This window comes from Micropterus dolomieu, linkage group LG05 (assembly GCF_021292245.1).
Source record: "Micropterus dolomieu isolate WLL.071019.BEF.003 ecotype Adirondacks linkage group LG05, ASM2129224v1, whole genome shotgun sequence".
Lineage (NCBI taxonomy): Eukaryota > Metazoa > Chordata > Actinopteri > Centrarchiformes > Centrarchidae > Micropterus > Micropterus dolomieu.
In genome coordinates, this window is record NC_060154.1 from 11,270,436 (window position 1) to 11,283,632 (window position 13,197).

The following is a 13,197-nucleotide window of genomic DNA, read 5'->3' on the forward strand; positions in this document are numbered from 1 at the left end:
CCTCCCGCTGGCCAACAGATTCGATATCCTCGATACGCGGGACAGACTTTTCCCCTCTGGATATTCGCCACCATCCCCAAACGGGCAGATCCTCCTCCTCCTCCTCCTCCTCCACTCGCCGCAGGTTGCTGATAGAGGCTATGACCAGGAGAGGATCTGGTAGGGTCACTGAGCTGCAGACAGCAGAAATCTCCCCAGCCGAGGGAGACTGCGCCCCCCTGCTGCAGAACCCTCTGGCAGTGACCACCCGCAAAAACATGGCACATGCCTCGACCCTCCATGATGCCTCCTCTCATCCAACCAACTTCAATAATAATCGGTGACTCCTTAGTGCAAAATATCCACTTTGCAAATGCAGTCACAAACTGTTTCCCTGGTGCTACAACCCCCGACATAATTGAAAAACTCCCTGGCCTCCTCGCTTCGCTCCCAACGACCATCAGGAAAATTATAGTACATGTTGGCACAAATGACACCTAATAACAGCCATCTGAGCTGACGAAACTTGACTTTATTCACCTCTTTGACCTGCTAAACAGGAGTGGAAAGTCGGTATTTATCTCCACTCCAATCCCCACTCTGGGTTGTGGAGCTGGCCGTTTTAGCAGGATCCTCAGCCTTCACACCTGGCTCAAGTCTGTAGCACTCATGGCATTGGTTTTATTAACAATTTTTACTTATTCTGGAACTGCCACACCTTCTTCGCACGAGATGGACTACATCCAAACAGGTTAGGCAGTCGCATGCTGGCAGCTAACCTGCAGAACGGTGTTCTTTTCCCTGCACTTGATTGACTAATTACATCACCTGCTCTCTGTTTCCCCTCTTCTCCCTCTCCTCTGTACACCATTTGCAAACGTTCCATTTCTGTTAGCATAATTGACCCTCGCTCAATTCCTGTAATTTTCTCGCAGAGGCTGGTCAAATGGAATAAACGGACCCTGTGTAATACCAATAACTTGAGAGATGCACACCATAACCCCGCTGCCAGCCTCCACGTTAGAGTTGTCCCAGCCTAGATTATTTGCAGCACACCTGAACTCATCACCGGTCAGTGAACAGACCACCTCTTCCACACCACTTAATACTGCCACCTACTGGTGTAGAAAGCCATCACCTGCTAGTGCTATTTCTCGGGCATCACATATTCCGGTAATCACAACGCACAGGTATGGTAACCCAAATGTGCATAGGACACACAGGAATAATAATCTCCTACAGATTCAAGCAAAGGAACCAAATGTAGTTACTAGTACTAATATACTTAAAATGGCACTTTTTAATGTGAGATCCCTCTCCAATAAGACTTATTTTAGATTTTATTTTATCTGAACATTTAGATTTTATGTCGTTTTTAACAGAAACATGGCTTCAAATGAATAATCATAGCCAAACTGTTGAACTGTGTCCCTCCAATTATGATTTTAATCAGCCCAGAGTCCGTGGTCGTACTTTAGGTGTCAGAATTTCTACTGTGGATTTACTAGATATGGCAGTATCTGACCACAGATGTATAGTTTGAACTGTGAGTCACCTGCTAATCCCACAGTCTTATCCCACGCCATATGTTCTCACATGCTAAATGACCATAGTGTGGCTCAATTCTGCACACTGTTTGACAGTCAAAGCCCAAACTTGTCTGAGTATTCCAATGCCAACAATCTGGTGGATAATTTCAATGCGATCTGCTTGTCCTTACTAAATATTGTAGCACCCCTTAAAGTTAAGTTGAAGGCCAGAGATAAAAAGCAGCCTTGGCTCAATGACAGTACTCGCAGCTTAAAAAGGGAACATAGGAAAGCAGAACGTAGGTGGAAGAAATCTGGACTCCAAGTACACTATGCTAGTATGAAGGAGCTGCTATCACAGTATAATAGAATGGTTAAGGAGGCTAGAAAAAAATTTCTTTCAGAACTTATCTCTTCGCACCACCATAACCCAAGGTATCTGCTGGCAAATCCGGCCGCACCTTGTGCCCCTACTGAAAGTAATGCTGACTGTGAGGTGTTGTCGTATTTTATTAAAAATGTGCCACTTACTCGGATTTTCCTCACCCACAGCATGACAGTTTTAACCAGTTTTATCCAATTACATTTACGGAACTTGTAGAAACGGTATCACATATGGAGTGTATCTTCCAGTCCTCTGGATGTAATCCCGATAAAGTTTTTACTAAGAGTCATGGATTCTGTAGGGTCTTGCTTGCTCTCGATTTTTAATAGTTCTTTATCCCCCGTGTCCCTGATTATTTTAAAACTGAGTGTGTGAACCCACTGTTAAAAAAACGGGACTGGACATCTCCCTCCCCGAAAATTATAGACCAATCTCCACGTTGCCCTTTATTGCTAAAATGTTAGAACAAATTGTGTCCAAGCAGCTTCTCCATACATTGGAAACAAATAACATCTTTGAAAAGTTTCAGTCGGGCTTCAGGAAATACATTCAGGAAACAACATTGCTCAAAGTTCCCAATGATCTTTTGATGGCTGCAGATAGTGGAATGTGCTCTGGGCTTGTACTCTTAGATCTTAGTGCTGCGTTTGACATGGTTGACCACAGCATCCTGTTGGAGAGAATGAGGCGGTGGGTGGGGGTGTCTTTGAATAATTATACGGCCTCATACTCTACTGTTAAGTATGGTGTGCCGCAGGGGTCAGTCTTGGGACACATTTTATTTTCATTATGTGTGATCATATTCATCATATGGTATCTCTTTCTACTTTTATGCAGATGATACACAGTTGTACCTGCCCATTGACAGTTTTGAGCAGCACACAACAAAGCTGGTGCAATCATGTTTTTATCATCTTAGAAACATTTCTAAAATCCGAACTTTTAAAGATACTGAGACCATTTTACATGCTTTTACTTCTTCACGTTTAGACTACTGTAACAGTCTCTTTACCTGCCTGAATCGAAAATCTATTGATCGGCTACAGTATGTTCAGAATTCAGCTGCCAGGCTTTTAACTAGAACTAAGAAACGTGATCTTATCACTCCTGTTTTGGCCTCGTTACATTGGCTCCCAGTATGTTTTAGAATTGATTTTAAGATTTTACTGATGAGATTTAAGGCTTTACATGGTCCGGCACCGTGCTATATCGCTGACCTACTAGTACCCTACATACTAGCTCGTAACTTGAGATCTCTGGAACAATCTACCCGAGGAAATTAGGTCTGCTGAATCAGTAAACTCTTTTAAATCCCTTGTTAGAACATACTTTTATCGAAGAGCATTCCCGGATTTTACATGATTTTATTTGACGTATAAGTGATTTTGTTTCTAGTATTGTTTTACATGTTTTTACTGCTTTATGTTAAGCACTTTTTAACGTTGGATTTAAAAGTGCTCTATACATAAAGATTATTATTAATACTACTACTTGCGCAACCTTAAAATCTTCTTTGAATTTATTTAATTTTTCACAACCATCAGTTGTAATTCATCATTTTGTTGGAGTTTAATAGGTTGATAACCTTTAAATGCAAAACAGAAAACACATCAGCTCAGTATTAATTTCTATGCAGTGAAAAACTATCAAACTGTTTGTCCACATTTCTTTACCTTTTCTGCACCTTATTTAAATAATATTCCAATTATACACTGCCAGCATTTGTGACTCAAATTAAACAAATATTCTAAAATAAAGTTATTAATCACATAATCCACATAATTAAAGCAGGTCCTCTATGAAGATTAATACTAACGATAATAATTAAACTTTAATCACACCTCTTTAATGAACCAGCTAATCTGTATTTCAACCATTACATTGAATACTAAAATGAATCAAGTTCACATTTCCACCATGAACGACATAATATGAAGAAACAATATCGACCGCTATCCTGACTTGCGACTAATAAGCACAGTAAACAATTATGTAAACTAAACAACCGCGCTGTTAAATCAAAGCAGACAAAATAAACAAGGTCACAGCACCATTCCATAAGTGCCACACTGATATTTTTAAACTAACCATGTTTTTGCGGCATGCAAATCATTAAACAAATAACGAAATCCAAATGCACTTAAACAAAGCAATCACTCACATACTAATAAATTCTCTGAGACCTCCTGCAAAATGATGTACCCAATGCTGTCAACTTTTGTTTCCTTCTCCTTCTTTGTCTACCTCGAGCACATTTGCCGGCCCTAATTCACATTAAGCTGGCGTTTTCCCACCTGGCTGCAGCGGAAACACCTCCATGAACCTTTATCTCAAATGAACTCAGCTCAGGATTGCCCACTCAAGTGATCTTCCATCCATGCCGCTATTGGTATTTGAGGCAATAATTTAATAATTTGGCTTAAAAAAATTAAAACCAAGTCAATTTAGCCCTTGAAATTTGTTTTAACAGAAGTATAGTCATTATTATTTTCTAGGAGTAGGCATTTGCATGTTGACAACACTGCAACAACAGTGTTGCAGTATGGGTGGTTTGAAGCCTTAATGTTGCTAAGCTAGTGAGTTTCTTGGTTTCTTCATATCCTTTTATCGGGGAAAAATGAAAGGACTTTGGAAGGTGAGATTAACCTATGTGAGTTTTCTGATGGCTTGTGTAATGTGTTGTGCTGCCACAGACAAAATTAATTCCTGACCAGTAAAAAGTAGTCCAAAGTTCTTTCCTGAAGAAACTGACTGAGGACTTAATGCTGTGTTCACACTGAAAGCGAAATCTAGCGTTTTGGGTGGCTTAATTACTTACAAAGTCAATGCAAAGATGCGAATTCCTGCATTCAAATTTGCATATTCGCTGGTTCACTCGAGTTATAATTTTTCAACAAAAGCAAAAAAACAACAACAATTACGTTGACATGTCGGCAGTGTGGAAGCATTTTGATGTCTTTGTGTCTGAGAAAGACGCAAAAATCGCTATTTGCAGACACTGTTCTGCTGAATTGTCTCCTAGCACATCCACTCCATCTGTGGCTGACTTCTTAGAAAAGGCAACAAACGGTCTGACCCAATTTGAGTGTTTCTGTAACTCCTTTCTGTGAAGGCGATTAAGCTAGCCACACCTACCTGGGCAAGTCGACAGGCAGGTTAGAGACTTTATTTTGTCATTTTCTCTCTTTACAAAGACAGATGTTGCAGTATGAGAGTCAGAGAGAACAGAGGTTATGAATTCTTGGTCGGACTTGATGAATTAAGCATGAGGATACTGAGGATACACATGTGACAACGTCCGGTTTTCAAAATAAGGTGCCTTTTCAGTATGATAACAACATTAATTGGATTATATTCACAGAAAGTATAAAACATATTACATGTGTACATTAAAAGTAAATGGACACATGTAATTTACTTTACTCGACCCTCTTGGGCCTCTGACCAGCCCACCATAGTCTCTCCAAATCCTACAGCAAACACTGAGTAAAAAGCACATTTTGACTATTTAATTTATGCAATGGTAAGAAAAAAGGCAAAAATGCAAATTTACTTGTTTTTCATTTCGGTGCATCCCTATCCACTGTTGTTGTTAGCTTCATTTGGCATCCAGAGCTCTGTTGGACTACTACTTCATATTTATATGAAAACCAGACAAAACTGGACATTGATTTGAAAAAAGAAAGCGAGGAATTTGAACTACCTGGTGAGTTCAGAAAATATGTGTCTCTTTTCCAGCTATCGTTGTACTTTACTGTGAACAAGTTGGCATAGCATAGCCCTGATCAATCTAGACTCCATTCAGAAAACAAACATTTAAAAATTTGTTGTTCTGCTGTCTTGCTGTAAGACCTGACAAAGCATGAATTCATGTCTAACAAATGGGCATCATATTGTAGTTATTTCGGCATCAGTTTCACCTTTTTATTGCAATTAAATCACAGCAAAATGTTTACTTTGGATTCATATAGCTGTAGTATTGGCGGGATGTGTTTATTCGCTTATTGCTTTGTGTGTGAACACTCAGCAGTTGTCCAGCGATAAAACCAGTTTTATAACCAGAGTTTTCTTATATACAGTCTATGGTTGCGAAGATTAAATTTGTGTTGTATGTGAACACAACATTAAACATCTGTCAACTAGAGGTGCTCCGATCAGGATTTTTTGGGCCAATCACCGATCACTGAAAGCAGCATCGGCCGATACCGATCACTGGGTCTATTTGGAGCCTTTTATTTATCATGTAGCATTATACAGTATACTGTATATTTATTTAATTGGTCCTAAAAACAATGTATTAAGTGTTAAAGTTAACAGATGATAATGTATCATGAAATGACAACGTTTATTTTATTTCCAGGAAACATGGGCAACAAATTCCGCTCAATCTGTGTAAGAGACTTAAACCATAGCAGCCTTTGCCTGGTTACTGGGAACATCTTATAGCTTAATAAATATAGCTTTACTGTGGAATAAACTACAAAAACAGAACAAACAGCATCTTTATAAATTTACTAAAACCATAAAAACTGCAACAAAAAAGGCTGTAGCCAAAATATTTAGGAGATAAAGGAGCACAGGCATCATGAGTTGATGATAAACTCTGAAGTAGCTGCTTTTTGTTCTGGAAAGCTCAGGCAGGTTCTGTGGGCTTTAGGGAGAGAGAGAGAGAGAGAGAGAGGAGTGGAGAGAGGAGCAGGGAGAAGGGCTACAGAGAGGAGTCATAAGTGTAAATACAGCGACATGCACCGTAGGCTAGGCTAACTGCTAAGTGTTATTTATACAGTACTTATATTTTAATAAAAACACCAAAACTAAAACTCTGTAAAGCATCGTGTTTTTGGTTTGCATGACTGATAAGACCGGCTCACAAAGCCAAATGTGAGTGTGTGTCATCATTTTATAAAGTCCTCTATTTTGTCCATCGGGTCAGCAGCGTTTTCAAACAAACATCTTCTGATTCACCGTTTTAATCTGGACAAGAGGCGGAAAAGGTAGCAAAAGGTCTCCGTTTTTGTAACGAAAACAGAGAGAGAGAGGCAGTCAGCTGATTGAGTAGCGCTGCTCTTTGCATCAGGAAACTCACATTGAAAGATCAGTCTCTCTCTCTCTGCCTGATGCGCTGTGTCTATTAAACTCCGGTTGCAGGTGGCGTGTGAGTGAGATGAGCACGGCTGGGACAGTTTCACATGATCGCTCCTGCGTGTTGCTCCACTTGTCTGAATTCTGCTCAACTCTAATTGTAAATGATTATGTGGGTGCATTAATCCCTTCTTGTCTGAGAAGGACTTTGGTGCTAGCTAGCTTTGAAAACCGCTCACACAGCATAGTGAAACATTTTAGCTGTCATTGAAAATTTGTCTGGCGAGTATTGTATCATCTGATCAGCTTTTCTTATCGGCCTTTTTAGCGACCACCGATCAAACTAGTTAAAGCCATTATTGGCCGATTATGATCGGTGACCGATCGATCGGAGCACCCTTACTGTCAACCAGTCAATAATTAACCAGTTTTAAAAAACCTCATGGAGCTCAGAAAGATTCTCACAACCCAGAGAAAATCATTCAGAAAATAGGACTGCTCTATTCAGGCCATACAAGTTAATTTTATTACTGTAAACTGTCCCACTCTGTAGTACATATCTTGGTTACAGTAGCCCATTATCACAGCAGACATTTTGACTTAACATAGTAGAAAAAGCACAGCTATTACTACTGTAACTGTACTGTATTGTATTGTGTCCCAGTAATCCTGTCCTATTGGAATCCAGCCTTCATTCATTTTATTATTTACACCTGTGATTTTCCTACTGTGACAGGTCTACTGCGGAAAACAACCAATTTAAAATTATTCAAAAATGTTTCTGTCCTGCTCTTTTGTTTAAAAAAAAAGACTGTTGGCTGATATATTGTTAATTTTTAAAAATTCTCAAATATCGATCTCAGTAACAGCTTCAAATTTCCGGAATCGTTCAGGCTAGACAGAGCTGATATCAGTCATAGTATTGTAGCCGATCTGATTTTTATTCAAAATGACATAAGTGATAAAAAAAACAAGTAAACAGACTGCCTGCACAGTTTGCAAATTTGTTTGTAGGTCTTGTAAGGCAGCATTGTTGCACCTAACTTTGGATGTGTTTTGTTGCTTTACTGTTGCAGTTAAGGTAAACTAATCATGGCAGTGAAACTTGGGCTGCGTTATCGAATCAACAATGTCAACATTGAAAGTATTGACTTCTCCATTATAATATAAGAAATGCTTTACCAATAGCCAATAAATGTGTTGAAGTTCATCTGCTATATTACAGCAGACTGAGTTATGTTTTCTCCTGTAAATTGACAATTCTTACATCCTTACTCATACAAAGCGCAGGCAGTGTGGATGACCGGAGGCCCGGGACAGCTCCTCGGTGTTTCCTGGACTCAAGCCGCGACACCAGGACGCTCCAGCGCGCTTGAACAGGGCTGCAGTCCCGGAGCCGTGGAGGATTCCTATAAGGTAACACCGAGGCACCAGTCCAACACCGTGGACACACCACATCCTCACCCCGCTTCACTCACCTGTTCTGTGGATGTTTCGAAGCGAAATCCCCGCCATCCGACTCCGCCATCTTCTAGCACAGAGCAACACGCATAGGGCATTTTCAGAAATGTTACCAGAAGGTCAACGGCACGATTAGCCTGTTCATGCTGTTTTAAAACTGTAGAAACAGACTGTTATCCAGGCACGGACTAAAAATAGCTGTCCGTCTGAGGTCCTGTAGTGGACACGGTGTTGACCTCTCCTACCGGCTGTTTGCAACGCCTCTTTCTTCTGTACTGACAGTTTTTGGCCACTCGGAGGCGCCACTGCTACATATCTACAGGTGTACTGGCTGCTGGAGATTGACCAGTGGTCTGATGGATCAGTAGTGGAAGAAGTATTTTGATCCTTCACTTATAGGCTAAGTAAAAGCAGCATTATCATAACCTAGAAATTCTCAGTTAAAAATTAAAGTCTTGCATTCAACCTTTTACTTAGTAATAAGTACAAAAGTAGGCTTTAACCAGGGAAATTAATTTACTGTCAACAGTAAAAGCACTAAATGAATGGTGAGTGTTATATTATTATGTATAATAAGCTATTATTATATTATTATTATTATTATTATTAATGATAGCCTACATACATATGTACGTATTTAGGGGTTGTACTAGAACAGGTTTACATGGTTTCATTTTTAAAAAACACCATATTTTTTTTCATACTGCACTTTGCTGCAGCTCCACTTTTCACCCTGTGTTGAAGGCTTCATTTTAGCTATGGAGTGATACATCTTTAACGTCTCTAACTGATCTTTGTTGGGAGTTGCACAGTTCCTAGTTAAGGACTACTAGCCAATCAGAAGCAGAGAAGGGCGGGTCAGCGAGGTTCAGCTGTAGGCTACATGTTGCCCACCAGCTTGGCAACATGGACTGTAGCAAGAGTTTCAGAGTGGTCAGTTATTAATCTGTAATAAAGGTATCTTTCTGTTTATCTCTCTGTCTCTACATCACAGTATCAACTTTATGTCCATTGACTGCATGGAGGGTAGCTAGTGTTTGGAAGAGAGAGGAGAGGTGTGTGCTGCAGCTCAGTGTTTTTGTGGGCGTGTCGGACTAGCCGCTTGGCGAGGGTTATATGAGGCGCATTTAGCTTTCATCCCTGTGACATCACAGGGACGAAAAGGAAGTGGCTGATCTACAAATGAGCTGGGTTTTTGTGTTAGTTTTTTTTTTTGATAGGCAGTGACAGACAGAAATCATAAAACGGTAGGAATCAAGAAAATCCTCCATAAAGACACTTCTTTCAAAATGACCATAAATGTTTGCACAGCCATGAAATGCACCTTCTAAGCTAAATGTACATAAACAGGACATGAGTTCACTGGGTATTGTTTTATTGCTAATGAAAATTTAGTTTGACAGTACAGAGTCGAGAGTATTCCTTTCTTCTATAGAGGCGTTATTAGCCTTATATTGCTTTGACATTCCAGGGCTCAACGTTAAACTTTTTTGCAACTGATATAGATATAGGGAGTACATCTGTTTTTTTTGTTGTTTTTTTTAACAGACTGCAAATACTTATTGAGCCACAACCATCCATACATTTGTCCAAAGCTTGATGAGCATTTGACATTACGTTTAAAACCTGAATATTATTATTTTAAAATAGAAATGTACCAGGTAACAAAAAAAACGAATTGAAAGTTGGATAATTGCGTAGATGCAGATATACAATATAGAAGAATAATAACATTTAGGATCAAGGATATTTTGTGGGATTCAAGCGATTATAAAGAGGAACACTGTCAAAAGCATTAGCATTCATGCAGTTTGAGTATATTCTCTTCAGCAATAGATAAGGAGAGAGAACATTGTGCTGCAGATTTCCTCCTCAGTGGAGCTGGGAATCAACTGAAGACAGTCATATATTGTGGTCTCTGGCTCCCTGAATTGAACCCTCCGTTCGTCTTTCTGTCTATGGTTGGGTTCTGTGTCTGACCCGTAGTTGGGACTTGGCCTCTTCAGAATGGAGGTGGGGACTTTGCGATTGGTCACCTTATGTTTCGGTGTGTCCTCCTGTTGGTGGTGGGTGTCCTTTCTGTGGCGGACCTCTAAGTGTTTCTCCCGGTGGGAATGAGGAAGACGGTTGACGGTGTCTCTCATTGACTCTGCAGCAGCGAAGCGTTTGGACAGTGCAGACATACACTGACCCAGTGAGTCTAAATATTCAGTCTTGCCAATCTCAGCATAGACGGTGGCTGTAATGGGGTGGTCATTACCAAAGGCCCTCTGCTGGATCTTTGTAGCCTTACCGCTTTATTCTAGAGCAAGATGAGGTTGTTTACTCATGATGCACAGCTGGGCCAGCCATTCGAGGTGCTGTGCCTGGGAGGCCTGCTCCGAAAGCTCCTCTGGAGTTGTCCATCCTGTAGAGCCCCGCGTAGCCTCCTCCTGAGGCCCTGTGCTCCCCTGAAGAGCCGTGAGCGCAATCAATGCCACTGAATAGAACATTTTTTCAGCCTGGATGAACTGGAGTGCTTTCCCATAATTCTTTTCAGTGATGAAGAGTTCTGCAATCTGAGACAAGTGATTAATGCCCAAATCCTTGTAGATCCAGGGTCATCTGCTGGGAAAAATGGAGTCAGACTTTGTTTTCTCTGTTAGCTGAAAGACAACAGCAAGTGTCAGAAGACAGAATTTATTTTGTACTGTTAAACTGATATGTCTTTGACAATTGACCCTTCACTAAGCCCAGCCCCCTTAGTTACTGTTGCTAAGTCCGACAAACTGTTGGCGCTGCCACTGTCTATTACTGCACTCCCTGGAGAAATATTGTCAAATTTGTTGGAAAAAGCGATTTCAGAAAGAAGCAGACAGTTTTGCAGTTGTATTAAACATTTGAAGGTTCTATTCAGGCTGTCAAACTGACTCAAACAGACTTGAATAAAATGAAAGATAGAAGCTAAAGTCTACTGATCACACAGTACAAGTGAACCACCACATCCCCCAACGACTGAGACAAAAGACTTTGGGCTTTTTCACCTTGCAAACCTATTACATGCACAAAAAAGGTCAATAACTCAATAAAGGATAAAAAATACCACCTCTTTAAAAGCCCTTTTCCCCAGTTCAGTAAGTACTGTATGGACACAGTATGGCAGAAAATAAAAGTCATGGGAGGGAAGATAATAATGTCCCATACTTTTTTAAAGGATCAATAGTTATGAAGGACACAGTCCAAGAACGGCCTTATGAATAAGAATATATAAATTATTAAGTCTACGGACAAGTCAGATCATCAAACTGATCAGAGAAGCTTTGAGATTTGTGACATTAAGGGGAAAAAGTTAACACAAAGACACAAAGTTAAGTAGTTCACTTTAGATTAGATCTTTATTGTCCCACAAGAATAAATTATTTTTGCAGCAAGATAAGCAGAATAAAAACATCAAACTTAAGCACATTAAAGATACAATAAGACATTTGAAGACATTAAAAGTGCTGCTGCTATGCACGCTATTCAAAATAAGAGAAGGTGAATGAATCAAAAAGCAAGGAAAAACGGCAACATGAAGAATAAAGATGAGAAAACAATGTGCTATGCTGTGTGAAGAACCAAGAGGTAGCACGTAATGTACATGCACCTAAACATGTTCATTTTCTTCTAATATGTCAGCAAGAGGAGGTGTTTCAGCTCTGGATGATACCAAAGCATCCCATTGCTCATTAACATTAAGTTTATCTCTGAGCTCTTCAAGACAAAAATGCTGAGGGAGGCTGTAATGTAGAGTCTACAGTCTCTGTAGGACAACCTGCTCCGCTGCCCAGCCTGAAGTGGATAAAAAGTAAAGCAGCTTGAGGAGGTGATGAAAACAGCAAGCCAAAGGTAGAGAAAGAAGATCTTCGACCCACTTTTTTTAACAGTGTAATTTTTAACCCTTGCCAATGATCTACAATGAATCATCCTTCATATCTAATGCTCGTCTAGTACATGGGAACAAAAGTCACCTGCACTAAAAGTGCAAGTGATTCTGACCGTATGAAACTGTAACTTGTATAAATGGGAAATGGGAAAAATAATGAGGATGTAAGATGAGGAGGAGTTGCAGAATGATAGTCTCCAGGCCCACAACACGAACTAGAAGGATAGTTGGCTAGTGTAATATGGTGCCGTAAAGCATTACACCATTCTCGCAATAGGTTTCATGCCCATGATTCCAATGCTAGATAGTGCAATACCAGGCGCTCCAGACCCGTAGTGGCAACGACAGGGACACCAAGTCAGTGTAACATCAAAAGGATTTTGTATATTTGTGACCTGTTTTAAAAGATTTACTTTTAAAGCGGCAAACAGGGCGGGGAAGTGAGAAAGTATTTTGAGACAGGCTTTAAGAATGTCAAACATCAAACAAGTTGAAGACAAAAGTTACACAGGTATAAATTGAGCTGTAACTCTATGTGTCACTGTGACCAATAATATAGCAACATGTTCAAGAGGGAGACAAAATAGAGTAGAGATCCAATAAGTGATCAGTATGTGCTGCTTATTCTGAAACTCCTTGACTAACACACACTTTTTCTGCAATGATAGTCTGCATGCAGCTTACTTAGCGATGAGCATAAAAAACACTAGACAGACGTAGGTGTCTGTACTCTGTTACTGTAGTTTCCACAGTCTCCTCCGGTATGTCTTTGTCAGTCAGCCTGCAGAGAACAAAAACAGTTGTAGGGAAATTAACCTGAAAAAAATATGAGAAGAAAATCAACAAAATGACTTCAA

General features: G+C 40.0%; 2 protein-coding genes across 4 annotated transcripts in view; one reads left to right on the forward strand and one right to left on the reverse strand.

The window, feature by feature from the left end:
- The window catches only part of klhl26 (kelch-like family member 26), a 17,926-nt gene extending 9,221 nt beyond the window's left edge, over positions 1–8,705 (reverse strand). For both annotated transcript variants that reach the window (XM_046049692.1, XM_046049691.1), the window contains exon 1: positions 8,454–8,705. In XM_046049692.1, the coding sequence (XP_045905648.1) occupies positions 8,454–8,503 (50 nt within the window). In that variant the 5' untranslated portion in view covers positions 8,504–8,705. The remainder of the gene's footprint in view (positions 1–8,453) is intronic.
- il12rb1 (interleukin 12 receptor subunit beta 1) overlaps positions 7,944–13,197 on the forward strand; it is a 23,763-nt gene continuing 18,509 nt past the window's right edge. Inside the window, exons 1-2 of one of the 2 annotated variants that reach the window (XM_046049689.1) lie at positions 7,944–8,056; positions 8,261–8,391. The gene's annotated coding sequence lies outside the window, so the exon portion shown is untranslated. The remainder of the gene's footprint in view (positions 8,057–8,260; positions 8,392–13,197) is intronic. The other variant, XM_046049690.1, reaches the window with a different exon arrangement.